Below are 14602 nucleotides of genomic sequence, written 5' to 3'. Positions count from 1 at the left end.
AAAGCCGTTCAGTGTCAGACCTTATAAAGCTCTGGATGTGAGTTTGGGAATGATCTGTACTTAATTGGCTCTTAGCACCCCTTGTATGCCAGGATATGCGCAAAGTTTCAAACTCAAATTTATTGGGAAGTCATTTACGTCTCTCTGAACCACTCTACCCCCAGGAAGATGAGGAAATAATTACCCCTTCTCCCCTCCAGCTGTCGTGCATGAAGCCCAGCCTCCAGGTTGAAAAATAGGCCTTACTTTTTTCCCAGCCTCTCCAGTGCCTACAAAAGCACCTAATGGATCCCTCTTACTAGCTCTTCATCCAGAGAACCAAGCTCATGGACACCAGTGGGTCTCACTGCTCGTTCATTTTTTTATGAGTAAATTTGCATAGTTCTGAGTCAGTCGGCAATAAAAGTAAAATTATTATTAGATGTGAAATGGATTCCGTTATTAAAATTATCCGCTAAAACAGCTGCTAAGTCAATATTTTATCCTCTTAATTATATTTTAAAATGTACTGAGAGCTTTCCTTAAGATGTGTAAGTGTGCAGTGGGTGCTGTGTTAAGGAGGCCGGCGGGTCCAAAGAGTGGTGGCTGCCTGTAGAGCCCCAGGCTGAGGAGGGGCCCTGGGACTGAAGCGGAGGGACCCACGGGGACAGGGGCAGAGCTTCTGGGATCTGCTGCACCTGTGGTCTCCCCTGGAGCTCCGACGTCTTGTGGGAGGATGCAGAGAAAAAGTGGTCTACTGGGGCAGGGTCTTCAAAGAACTCCAGGGAATACTTCCTTCTTACACATGGAGAAAGAGTTGAGAAGTTTTTCTATGAAAAAGGCTACTGCTTTTCGTTAATGACCATTTATTTTCTTTCTCTAGGCAACCTGTTAGGGATCACTGTAAAAATAAGTCTATTTATAGAGTGTTTTGAAGTTTCCAGAAAAGTTTAACATACGTTTTCATTTGATTCTGTCCAGCCTTTATTTTTTTCATAAAACTATGGTTGATTTTCACGTGTTCTAACCAGATAAAAAATCGCCAACCCTGTTAATCCCAAAAATCAGCGTGCAGGTGCATGAATTTGCAAGAATTTAGAACCTACTGTGTATAGGGAGCCGGGTGGTAGGGGGAATGACCCTGAAGGAATTAAGAACCATTTAGTAAGCATGGGGATCTGTGGTCAGATGTTAGAGAAGGGCTGTCACAGGGCCTCTCAGCACCTCTTCTTGCTGATAGGCACTGGGGATCTCTACGAGGGAAAGTCACGGTAGAGCACACAGCATTTGAAAATTTATTTGGCCACTGAAAATGCTTTCAGAGATCTCTCGTTAGCCAATTGCTAATTGGAAAGAGAGAGGGTAGGGGCAGGCCCCGTGGCTGAGTGGTTGAGTTCACATGATCTACTTCAGTGGCCCAGGGTTTCTCAGGTTCGGATCCTGGACACGGACATGGCACCGCTCATCAGGCCACACTGAGGCAGCGTCCCACATGCCACAACTAGAAGGGCCCACAGCTAGAATATACAACTCTGTACTGGGGGGATTTGGGGAGAAAAAGAAAAAAGATTGGCAACAGTTGTTAGCTCAGGAGCCAATCTTTTAAAAAAAAAAAGAGTAGAGAACATTTTGGGGAAAAAACTTACAATGAACATCTTTTCTGGTTTTAAAATTTCATGTTTTCTAAACTGCAACAACTTTCTTCAACTGAAGTTTAGCATTAGGCATGTTAGATGTCTGTGACATCATTAAAGTTAAGGAAATAATATAATCAACCACATTATCAATGTTTAAGTTTTTAAAATTTATTTTAACTTACCGTATGTTTTTATACTTTGTTACGTTGTTAGTATAATTAGTCAACAAATTTTAAAGCCTCATAAAGTCAGTAAGATACCAGTAGCCCTTATCATACTTCATAAACTTAAAATGTTTCCAGGTCTGATATCAAGGATAAATAGCATTTGATTTGATATAAATTACTTATAAAACAATTTGGTATAATTGCTATTTCAATTTTTATATTAAATTGACCACAATTTCCAAATTATTTTTGTGCTATAAATTTTTTATATTTTTATTTATAAATTTAGCATGTATTTATTTAGCATTTATATTCATTTCTGTTGTGGTTTTTTTCTCTTAAGAATTCCAGGATCTTTATTCATAAACATTTCTCATTTGACAGTCTAATTTGAGGGTCATTTTTCCTTCACAATGGTCCTTTAGGAACTGTCATCTCCATTTTACCGGTGAGAAGACTGAGTCTCAAAATGGTTAAATGACTTGCCAGTCTGGGAAGGTGATGAACTGGATTTGAACCCAGATCCTCTGACTAAATCTTGTGTATTTCTCACTGATTGTCCCATTGTTCTCTGGAGATGCACTCATTGTACTGACAGAAGATTATACAGGATTAGCGTGGAGTATGAACAGGCAGACTGTTGTCTATAAAGACCAGTGGATGTGATGTTTGCAGACCTGGACTCTGGTCCTGGCTTTGCCATTAACAAGCCTGTTGACCTTTGGGAGGGCACATAAGTTTTCTGGAAATATTTTCCCATTTGATTAAACCAGTGTTTGTCAAGCCTGACTACACACCAGAATTATGTGAATTCTTTTTAAAATTACCTAGTTCAGGTACCACCCCAGATCTGCTGGATTAGAGTTTCTTGGGGAAGACTAGGGACTGTGCTTAAACCACCTGGCTATTTCTAACACTCTCGGCCGGGCGCTGGGCTGTGCATTGACGTTTAGGAACCTCGAGAGTGGATGATGTTAAAGTGTCTTCTGTCTCAAGTTCCTGACAGAGTCATTTCATAAACACGCCTTTATATAGTGATTGCAGCTGCACGGTGTTAATGTTTCAGTGTAAATCCTCCATAATACTTATTTTGGAATCTCTAATAACGCAGCTAGATTTTTAGGTATGATTTTTTTAAATGCCATATGTTTGATTGTTTATAAACACATTTATGTAAAGATTTGAGTGCCTGCTGCGTCAGATACTGCGCTAGGTTCTAACAGGGCCTCCACGTACTGTCTCAGACACCTGGAGGGGAGTGAGCTACAGCCCTTTGCTCAAGCAGCTCATGGTCTGAATTAATATTTCTGGGAGAAGTAAAAAGCTTTAACACTTCCATTTTGTTAAACCTCACACATGTACACACACATACGCACACACTGGTGAAAATTGATTCCAGATATCTCCATGCCTGTCAGACTTATTTTCTTGTACTTACATTTGCTACAATCCCCATTTCTTTATCATTTCCCATATCTCTACTTTGAAATCCAGAGACAAATAAAGAGGAAACGGTGAATTCTTTCTTATCTGCCTTTTTTTGGTCCACATGGGTTTTTTTTTGACTAGCAGTATATAAGCTCTTAATTTCCTCTAAGAGATAGTTTTTAAATTTATAAATCCCTGAAATGAACTTTTAAGATAAAATGGATTTTTTTTCCTTTCAAACTATTTCAATTTGGCCTCATCACAGCTTTTAGGTGACATAGGTGGCCTATGACAACCAACTATAGCTTCTTTACTCCATTTGGTACATGCATACTTTGTGCTATTGTAAATTTAAATATAACTGTATTTATAATATTGTTTTTGAACTCCAACATAAGACCTTAGAGTCTGTCTTTTCCTTCTTACTTCTCTGTGGTTCATCATCTTTGATAATAGTTCTAATGAGAAGCAAAGCTTTTTCAAGTAGAACTCGAATCCCATTGTAGCCTAAATGATGGATTAGAAATTAGGTAAAATGGTGTCCCAGTCTCGCTCTGGTGTCATATTGAGGGCTTGTAAAACCAGGTAACTGTCTGTCGTTTGCAGTTCTAATGATAAGCAGTAGAGCACGAACAAAGCAATGTCAGCAAAATGTTCAACATTCAAAGCGTCTTTTAAAATAAAAACTTCAGAAACTCGGCAATTTTTTATGGCATTTTTCCCACAGCAGCTGTTTCTAATGAACCATAGTAACTTCGCTGATGTACGGTTCTTTTATTGCTTTATGAAATATCTGTGGGTCAGGTGCTTTGCTTTAGGTTGGGATTATTGTCAATGATGATGAATTGCAAAGAAGAAGGAAAAATGGAGAGAATCTAGAGTCTCATCTGGGTTTTCAACAGCTGTCTTAAAAATGCATTCTTATTTCTGTCAACGGTGGAACGAGGTGTGCTTGTAACAGACTGATTACAGAAGCTACAACTGATTGTCTTGAAAATGGTGAAGAGGAAAAAATAAAGGTAATGTTAGTAAAACAGAATTTAGAAAAACTTAGAACTATGGAGGGAAACTGTGGTATAAAGAAAATGAGAGTGGTTGAGAAAGATGTAAGAAGAAGTTGGCCCATTGATTTGAATAATCTTGGAAATACAAGGGACAGTCCCATAGGGAAAATGAATCTCTGAAAGATAATATTCTACTTGCTAAGCACTGCCTCCAAGTATTTTTTTGAGATGAAAGTTAATGCCATTGTGAAAGTGAGGCAAGAACAGACCAGACAGTGGTTTCTTTACCTCTGTAAAATTCTAATATGATATAGATTACAAAGCAAAGATTAATAGTGGTTCTGTCTTATTTACCAAGTGGAGACATTTCATAGATGACAAGATAAGGGTGTTTCAAACTGATTTTAGTTTCTGAAAGTGATATCAGAGGCTGCCCAACACGGGGAAACAAAGGTAAAACAGGAGGAAACAGACAAGAAAGATCTTGCTGGGCAAAAATTTACTTGCTCTTTAAAAGGCCAGTAGGCCTGCTTTGGAAAACAAGGACCACGTTTTGTGGAGAGGGGAAATATGATTCCTAAAACTGCATACTTTAGCGTAACTTCTATAGTCTACAAATATTGTGGAAACATCACAAAGTGTATTTGTGAATTCCATAAACTCTGAGAAAAAGATATGGGAAAACAACCAGTATAACCATAAAAAAGAGAGTCCTTGTAGACTAATTTTAAGTCTTTAACATCTAAAGTAAGTAAAGAATAAAAGTTTATTTGATCAAATATCAGGTTCAGTGGTAAAGACTAAGATCTTAAGAATTCAAGTATAATACATTCAAGAGTAAATCTAGATGTAATCTATCTTGATAGATATCTGCCTTGCTTAGCATAGTGAACAGTATATAAACTAGAAATTGATTTTTCTAAACCAGAGAAGCTTTAAATTTCAGGATACATGACAGACTGAACTGAATACCCATTTCCTATTTTAAAAAAATGTTAAATAGGATACAGTTGTGCACCACATAACAATGTTTCAGTCAGTGACAGACTGCATCGATGTGCCATAAGACTGGTGCCATGTAGCCTAGGTGTGTAGTAGGCTATACCATCCAGGTTTGTGTAAGTGGACTCTGATGCTCGCACAATGATGAAATTCCCTAGCAACACGTTCAGAATGTATCCCCATTGTTAAGCAACACGTAACTGTATTAAAAAGAATTTATTTTTATAATTCATAGCAGATTTCAAAAGATATAACCAGGTACCAGGAAATACTGAGAGACAGTAAATCCAAAGTGGCAATGGAGGGTTGTTGCTGTGGCAGCCCTCTGGAGTAGCAGATACAGTTACTAGATTATGGGCTTCTAATATTTATGTGGAAGCAGGAGAAATAGCTACTGGCCCACCTAAAGTGAGGAACTAAAATCAAATGCCCTGCACAAAGCCTGAGTCTCAAGCCATAGAAAAAATCTACTCTTGGGGCTGGCCCGGTGGCGCAGCAGTTAAGTGTACACGTTCTGCTTCGGTGGCCCAGGGTTTGCCAGTTCAGATCCCAGGTGCAGACGTGGCACCACGTGGCAAGCCACGCTGTGGCAGGTGTCCCATATATAAAGTAGAGGAAGATGTGCACGGATGTTAGCTCAGGGCCAGTCTTCCTCAGCAAAAAGAGGAGGATTGGCAGCAGTTAGCTCAGGACTAATCTTCCTCAAAGAAAGAAAAAATCTACTCTCTGGTTCTGTAAAGTTCCAAGGGAACTAGCCATCTCCTCAGGGGTTAGTTGGGGAGAGAAGGCTGGGGAAGAACAGAAGGCCCACAAGAAATCGTAGGATCTGAAGTTACACTATACTGCTTGTGAAAACTCTTCTAGGACCATTGAAATCCCTGGAGACTTCAAAACGAGCAAAAGTGAAGCCACTCGGAATGGTGTTCCCTCAAATAGGGTACACGGGACTCTCCGTTGATGGTGAGCTCACAAGAGGAAGAATTATGAACTGTATCATGAGGGGTAGTCAGGAGATACAGTGCACAAAAGAATGTGAAGTGATATGATAATCTTAGTATTTCCAAGAACTGAAAATACTAGATCAGTCTCAAAGGCATTATTAATAAGTTCATTTAAAGTGAAGCTATGAAAGAAAGAATAGATACCATAATAAAAAATAGAAAAGTATGATTGAAAATGGGAATATTTGAGAAATAACCAGGTGGAACTCTTTGAAATTATGTATGTGTATGTGTGTATTCATTTAAATTATCCAGCGGACAAAATAAATAGTAGATTAGACACAGCTGAAAGGGAGATTTAAAGAACTGGAAGGTAGATCTGATGAAATTCAGCATGCAGCACAGAGAAATTGAGATAGAAAATATAAAAGAGTGCTTAACAGAGACGTGGAGGTTAGAATGAAAATGTCCTCAGCAAAGGAGTCCCAGAGGAGAGAATAAAAGGAATAATAAAATAGGAACGCCTCTGACAAAATTGATCAAGAAAAATCATGAGTGTGAAGGTCAGAAAGTGGTGAAGACCACCTCCATAAGCCAGCTGCTACTGTCTGACTTCAGCCGTCAGTATTTTAACGAAGGCATTCATGGGAAATACCAGATGTGTCCGTTTGAGGGTGACATCAGTGTCAGCAACAGCACATTCTTCATGAGTCACTGATGGAGTTGCTACTGGGAATCCATGGTGAACACAATGCCTTGCCCGGTGTCTGATATTGGGAAAATACCTATGTAACACCACACCATTCTTGTACGATCTTTCACTCACCACCTCTGATTGCCTTCAGTTTACTGCAGATTTTATAGAATAAATGACTCTTTTGTACAAGTGCTAAGTCTCATTTTTTTATGTACCTGTCTGGCATCATGTAAATGAAAATTAAAATGTTTTTCCGACTTGGAGCCTTAGGTTTGATCAAATGAAGTAGAAAGTAACATACTCTACCACAGTGAGCTGTGTTTGTATTTCCCCTTTCCTGGCTGTGTGCCTCTGAATACTGAAGTGTTTCCTAGACAATGCTTTCTGCGGGCAGATGGATTGTACCTATGTAGAAAAATGTAATCCTGGTGAAGAAATGGTTCCTTCTTAGTTTGCATTTTTTGCTGTTTCTTTTTTGTTTGCAGACACTGTGGCTTCTGTCTAGACTGTGGGACCCGCCCTTCTTGTATTATTCATGCAGTGGGCCTTAACAACCAACTGAGGGCAGAGCCAGCTCTTTTTGAAACATTTTGCCAAAGATACTGTAATTGACACTACTTTTCAAGTTTTTATTTTGGTGTTGGAGGCTGAGCAGCTTTATATGTTTGCTTATAAATTTTCTCAAAGTTTACTGACATCTGTATTAGATCTCTCTCTTACCATATTTGATATTTTTCTCTCCTTCCTGTATTTAATGCTTTAATGATGTCTGTCAAAGTTCTAATGTGTTTTTAAAATGAATCAGAAAAATTCAATTTCTAGGAGCATTTTAAAGAATAAAACTTCATAGAGAATTTCTCAGTTAATATATAAATAGCAAAATCATGTTATTTCCTGCTGATCGGTGCTAGAAGCGGCGAGTAGAGAAACTTTACTCTGGATATCAGTTCTGTTCTTGACTGTCTGCCTTCCTGTGATTAGGGGAAGCCCTCGGGCTGCGTTCCCTCAGAGCCAGCGCTCCTTGGGATGGGAGAGGGGCTCGTGTTACTGTGATGAGTTGGGGATGGGGGCCCGCAAGTTGGCGATGCCCTTGCTTCCCTTCCCTGGTGGTGTGAACTGAAAGCCTGAGAGCAGAACGCCCTTGTAGGTTTTAGAGTTGAGAGTGACTTAGTGTGAAGAATGGCAGGATGCACCTCGACAGCAGCATTTGCTGTGACCCAGAGCTGGACCGCCACAAGGCAGCGATGTCTTCATTATGTGAATGGCCATGCCAGTTCTGTGTGACTGCACAGACCCATGTGTAAGAAGGCACATTGGGCCAGAATAGGAAGCTGCGGCCACTATAGGGAGCTTCTCAGTCCTTCAGGCCCCGAATGTCTCCCTCTTTGAAAAGCAGCAACAAATTCCTCTAATAAAATAGCATCTGGATGCCAGCCTGGTGGTGCAGCGGTTAAGTTCGCATATTCCGCTTCGGCGTCCCAGGGTTCGCTGGTTCGGATCCTGGGTGCAGACCTATGCACCACTCGTCAAGCATGCTGTGGCAGCGTCCCATATATAAAGTGGAGGAAGTTGGGCACGGATGTTAGCTCAGGGCCAGTCTTCCTCAGGAAAATAGAGGAAGATTGGCAGCAGGTGTTAGCTCAGGGCTAATCTTCCTCAGAAAAGAAAGTGGCATCTGTCTTAAGCATACATCACATAGCCTCTCCCAATTTCCTATTAAATTACCCAAGAAGACCGAGAAAAGGGTGGAAACTCATGCAGTGGCCAGCCGAGCCGGTTTGAAAGGTGATATGGGTTGCCTCTCCCTGCTGTCGCCCTGCCTAAAGGCAGGTGGGTGGTCCTTGTCTCCATCATGCCCCCAGCTCTGAAATGGAGTGGGTACCAACCAGAAGGGGTAGTCAGCCTCAACTGTCTGCATCCTGACTTCTCAGGCTGCCGAGGTGTTGCTAGCGCTCATTATCCTCCAGGCAGGGAAAATAAGCCTACAAAGTAACAGGAAAAATGCATAAAGAAGCAAAAGATACAGTACCAGGATGAAGAATAAGAAAATGAATCTCATCACAGGATATTTAATATCTGTGGTCATTCTACAGTTGTCAGCCCCATAAGAGTCACCGAATGTGAGGGTTAAGGTAGTCAGTTAATAGTTTACACAGCACATTGACAGCATTATGCTAAATGGTTTGGATGGATTGGAAGAAAAGGAGGACATACTGCACCCTGGAGGGGGTTCAGGACAGACATCACGTCTGCTTAGGTTCCTTCTCTATGCCCCGTTCCTTGTACATGATAGGACCCAGTACATATTTGTGCAGTAAATAGATGAATTTATTAAAGAAATGGATGGTTTTGGAGTCAATTTTCCATCCTGGGCAAAGATCTGGAGGTTGGAATGAACAGGTCATGTAGGTGCCAAACTCTGCCAGAAAGAATGTGTGTTAGGAAGCTCTATAAGATTATAATAAGAGTAGATAATATAGGCCCTTCCTTGCCAGACTTTGGAATTTGTAATTGATTTTTTTTTTCCTGAGGAAGATTCACCCTGAGATAACATATGTGCCAGTCTTCCTCTATTTTGTATGTGGGTCGCCACCACAGCATGGCCACCACTGAGTGGTGTAGGTCTGCGCCCAGCAACTGAACCCAGGCTGTCGAAGCAGAGCGTGCTGAATTTAACCACTAGGTCCCAGGACCGGCCCCCGTATTTGATTTTACAAGCACTATGAGAAACACTCTATGTTCATTAGAACAAAATGTGGAGTCCTGACCAATTGGAGGCTGGAAAGGTTGGTCTGGCAGTAGTTTGGAGGCAAGAAGGTGCTGAGGGCAGGGGACAGTGATGGCTTCTTTGGAATATCTCAAACAATGATTTTCTGAATTCCCAGTTAGAAGATTCTCTCCCATCTTGGAGTCTTTTTAAGATGCCTTTTGTTTTTACACTGTGTGCATTAGATTCTGCTTCGTGAAGGCTGCAAGAAGATTCTCGTAGCAGACTCTTTGTCGTTACTGAAGAAGATGCACCGAACTCAAATGAAAGGTGTTCTGGTCGATGGTGGGTAAAATTGAAATAGTCATGTTGGAAACATATGCCTTGCTTTCAGAAGAGACAGCAAAGAGAAACATTGTGTAATCCCACATGTGTGCATGTGTGTTTCCTTGCAGAGGAAAACATCTGTGAATCGTGTCTTTCCCCGATTCTTCCATCAGGTAAAATGGTTGGTGGGCGGTGGGATCCCCAAATATGTGTCACTGACAAGTGGAATTAAAATTTTGGAGTTTGCTGATTACTATGTATAAAATTATATAACTTTTGGGATAATCCAGTTTAGAGAAGGATTTCATTCCACATCCCTACTCAGTTGAGTGCTGATGCTGCCATTCGTTAGAATGGAGATTCTGAAGCTGCAGGCTGAGTGGGCATCACTCACCAGGCAGGCTTGTTAAAACTCCGATTGCCGGTCCCAGGTTCTGATCCAGTAGTCCCAGGGTGAGACCTGAGAATTTGCATTTTTAACAAGTTCCCAGGTCATGTGGCCACAACTGGTTCAGGAGCCATTCTTTGAGGACCACTGCTCTAGAGTAAAATAAAACAAAATGAAAGACTACCATCAACATGTTTAAATTCCAAGTTGGAAAAACCATGTGCATATCCGGGGAAACAAATCGTAGGTAGCTTTTCCTGTTCTTTAGACTTTTCCTCTGCTGTTTGGTTGTAGGCACCCAAGTCATCGCACATTTCAGTGGAAGGGTGATACTCGCCGTCTAATGGGCACTGTGATTCCATTAAAGACATGAGCATTTGTTTATTTATAGTTCTTGGTAGATAGATATATCTTCGTGTATAATCAAAGGACCTTATGTGAGGATCCTATGACATGAGGAGGAAATTCCATAATTTCAAAGTAGAAATTAAAGCATGGTTGTTGGGATGCTAAAGAACACTTTTTTTTTTTTAAAGATTGGCACCTGAGCTAACGTTTGTTGCCAATCTTCTTCTTTTTTTTTTTTTTCTTCTTCTTCTCCCCAAAGCCCCCCAGTACACAGTTGTATGTTCTAGTTGCAGATGCCTCTGGTTGTGGCATGTGGGACGCCACCTCAGCATGGCCTGAAGAGCAGTGCCATGTCCATGCCCAGGATCTGAACCAGCAAAACTCTGGATGGAGGAAGTGGAGCGTGCAAACCGTAACCACTGGGCCATGGGGCTGGCCCCTAAAAACACTTTTTTTAACATGAATTCAGCATAGAGAAGTACTAAACGACCTAGTTGATAGAGCATTTACTTAGCTTTAAGAGATTATTTAATAGGGCAGGAGCACGAGAAGTCATTCCACTTACTGTCTTTTCTAGAGGAAATAGGTTTAGATTTTAAGTGCTTACATTAAAAACTGCAGGGGGCGTGCTGGCCAGGTGGCGTAGTGGTTAAGTTCACGTGCTCCACTTTGGTGGCCCAGGGTTCATGAGTTCAGATCCCAGGCTCAGACCTACACACCACTTATCAAGCCATGCTGTGGCAGTGTCCTGCATGCAAAATAGAGGAAGATTGGCACAGATGTTCACTGAGGGCCAATCTTCCTCACCAAAAAAAAAAAAAGAAAAAGAAAAACCCTGCAGTGGGCACAGGAAAAGAAGTGAGCTTTCATAGTGTTCTGGGCAGTGTTTTAATAGAAAGAGACCACATGCACCCTCACTGTATAGTTAGATAAAATTTCTGCAGAAGTGCAGTACAACACAAGGTCGCAGCCTCAGATTTTAACCCAGCTCTGCCCTGAAGCCAGTGAACGGTCTTGGCAAGGGCAGTAAGTGAACGGGCAGAAGGCGTGTTTATAAAGCCACGAAATTGGCTTCAGGATATGGCAGGTCACAATTTCATGTGGGGAGCTGATCAGGAGGAAAGATTGCACACGCACATACTGATTCTAATTTTAAAAATAAACGTGGTTGCATTTGCTGGGAAATTGACCCCAGTTTGTAGTTGTGGTACCTGACATGGAGGCCAGGCAAGATCTCGAATGCAGTATCTACTCTGCATGTGATGGCACCGCCCTCAGGAACACGTTTGTCAATAAGTGGTCCTCCGAAGGCAGCTCCTTGCTAGAAAATTAAACCACAGCTGGATTTGCAGACGCGACTGGTTTTGGAAGTTCCCGATCTGCTTGTTGCGTTGACCTCTTCTCCCTTTTCTGCCGTCTGCCTCCAGATGCAGCCAAGCCCTTCAGCGTGGTGATCTTCCACTGCCGGCATATGTTCCACAAGGAGTGCCTGCCCGTGCCCAGCATGGTGAGTGGGCGCCTGGCAACCAGCAACTGAAGAGAAATTGAGGCAATGAGAGGGATGTGCCCAAAATTACAACCTCAGGGCCTCAAAATTATAATATGTATAGTTTTATGTCACAGAAGAAAAATGCATTTGTCTGTTTCTCAAAGGTAAAAATGCTTAGCATGCTACAGTAAACGTAATGAAAGCGTGTTCATTTAAGTGAATCCGGACAGGTAAGATTGATGGCTGTTGCTATGGAGATGTGAGAGCCAGCGAGAGCTGTTCTCTATTTTGTATGACTGTCTCAGCCTGATTGCTGTGTCATGACACTGCTCTTTTTTAGTGTCAGGTCACGTTCCCCCATGTCCCCCAGGTCACCTTAGACGCGTTTTGCTGTGGGGTGTCCTTTGACTCACCCAGTAACAGCTGGTGTAGACGGACTCCGAGAACCAGCAGGCATCTCCAGGAGGCGGAGTGACATTTCCCAGCTTCCTCCGTGCCCCCGACTACTGCTCCCATGACGTCTCTGAACACGAGAAGAAGGAGAAGGGGTGGTTGTAACTCCGCTCTTTCATTACGTTTGTAGGCCTCCCCCGCGCAGTTCTGCAACATTTGCAGCGCGAAGCACCGCGGACCGGGAAGTGCCATTCTGGAGATGAAAAAGTAGCGCAGGCCGCTCGCCAGCGCCCCCTCGCCGCTCCTGGATCACTGTCTGCGACCAGCCGGGGCGTTTGTTGACGCCAGCGCTGTGAAGAGATTTGTACGCGTTTGTGTCATGTTCAGGAAAAGCTGCTTCATCTTCACCTGTCTACCAGAGGTTTCTCTTTGCAGTTGAGAAGGATGTTAGGGTTCACCCTATCCATGCCTTGAAATGTGGGTTCCCGGGCAATCTTTCGTCATTTATTTCTTTGGCTCATTCTTTGGTTAGGAATGGAAACATACGTCAGCGAGTTGGAAAGGAATTTTTTAGATCCTAGTAAAACTATTCGGCCATAAAGTGGACTGCTGAGTTGTCCCCAGCTGTCCGAGAGAGCATCGCCAGTGCGGCCGTCCAGCCAGCTCCTGCCGCAGCTTGGACCTTATTTCCATACGCTCTGCTGGCCACAGTGCTCACCTTCTGGGTTTGGCTTTTTTATATATGTCATCAACTGTGGTTATCTTCTTAATAAGCATTTAATGAAACGTCGTGCAAATTGTCGCTTGTTCAGTGACGTCTGGGAATAACTTAAGCAGGCTGACGTCATGCCGTTTTACATTGACCAGTCCCACGTTCCGTGTATCCTGACAACTGGCAGTGTCTGGCCCTGGCAGGCACCCAGCATTTGTTGATTGAATAAATGTTACCTCTGCTTATTGTGAAAGACTCCCTTTGACTGGGTTGAGCAACTTCAATCAGGAATTCTAGCACCTTCATAAGGAAAGGAAGAGAGCTTCAGCATCTTAGAGTGTGAGTAATTGTGGTTGGGTTTGGCTAGCAGGCGGGAAGTGAGTGGCGCTGTAGAATCCAAGAGGGATTCTCCAGAGAGATGGGAGTGCCTAATGCCAGAACACGAGCATAAGGATGTTTTCTAGAGCCTTTGCCCTCAGAGAATGTAGAGAGCGTAGAACAGAGGGAGAGAATTCAAGCTTGTGACTGTGTCTTGGCTTCCTCTGTCTGGGTATATATTGCCATCCGCTAATGGATGTAAAAGTGTGAAAAACACACGCACACTGGCCGTGCTCTGTCAGTCCCATAAACGGGGATAAATATGGCTTCTGCTGCTCTCTCTGGGGAGAGGGCAAGATGCTAATGAGTACTGAGCACATCCTCACCACCGAAGTTGGCCCCGCCCTTCCCCTGAGCAGCATCTCAGTGAATTCCCACGGCTCCCCCAGCGAGAAGAGAGTGAGTGTATCCCTCGGTTTACTGAGGAAGAAACCAAAATGCAGAGATGTCACCCCAGGCGCGAAGGTGACAGCCTGACTCCAGAGCAGAGCTCTGCTTTAAGAAATCAGGGCCAAGTGCAGAAGAAACGCACAGCGCGTCTCTTCACACTGGAGTTACAAAGAATATTCTCTAACAGACAGCAGACTTTCTCTGTCTTAACTATTTAGAACTGGAAAGTCCTTTGTTGTAAGTGCATGTCAGCCTCAGCCCTCTGTTTCCTTATTCCAAGACGAGGGTTCTTTCTGTTTCGCTGCTGGTTTTCAGTTTTCATGTTTGTTTTTGTTTTAACCAGAGGAACCCTTCCTTCACAAAAAACCACACAGGTAAAAAGCAAGCCTGCTCCGTTGTGCTAGAGAAGAGGACTGTAGCTGCCAGCGTGTTTCCCATCCTCTCCTTAGGGAAGGCCATTCCAACTGTCCCACAGCCAAGTTCAAAGTTACTTTGTGAGAGCAGTTTTATTTTGCTTTTGTTTTTAGCCAAAAGAATTTTATACTAGTTTGAGTATGTTCATTTTTGAGAATTTGTGAGAACTTCTCAATAAGTTTTTAATTAATTTGGTGGTGG

At 42.5% G+C, this 14602-nt stretch overlaps 1 protein-coding gene across 1 annotated transcript in view; it reads left to right on the top strand.

Moving 5' to 3' along the window:
* VPS41 (VPS41 subunit of HOPS complex) overlaps window positions 1-13465 on the top strand; it is a 177852-nt gene extending 164387 nt beyond the window's left edge. Inside the window, exons 26-29 of the mRNA XM_046669630.1 lie at window positions 9808-9907; window positions 10018-10062; window positions 12053-12132; window positions 12698-13465. Of these exons, the coding sequence (XP_046525586.1) occupies window positions 9808-9907; window positions 10018-10062; window positions 12053-12132; window positions 12698-12778 (306 nt within the window). The 3' untranslated portion in view covers window positions 12779-13465. The remainder of the gene's footprint in view (window positions 1-9807; window positions 9908-10017; window positions 10063-12052; window positions 12133-12697) is intronic.
* Window positions 13466-14602: the final 1137 nt, after the last annotated feature.

This window comes from Equus quagga, chromosome 8, assembly GCF_021613505.1.
Source record: "Equus quagga isolate Etosha38 chromosome 8, UCLA_HA_Equagga_1.0, whole genome shotgun sequence".
Taxonomy (NCBI): Eukaryota; Metazoa; Chordata; class Mammalia; order Perissodactyla; family Equidae; genus Equus; species Equus quagga.
The sequence above is the reverse complement of the archived record's forward strand: the minus strand, read 5'-3'. Positions and strand labels throughout refer to the sequence as shown.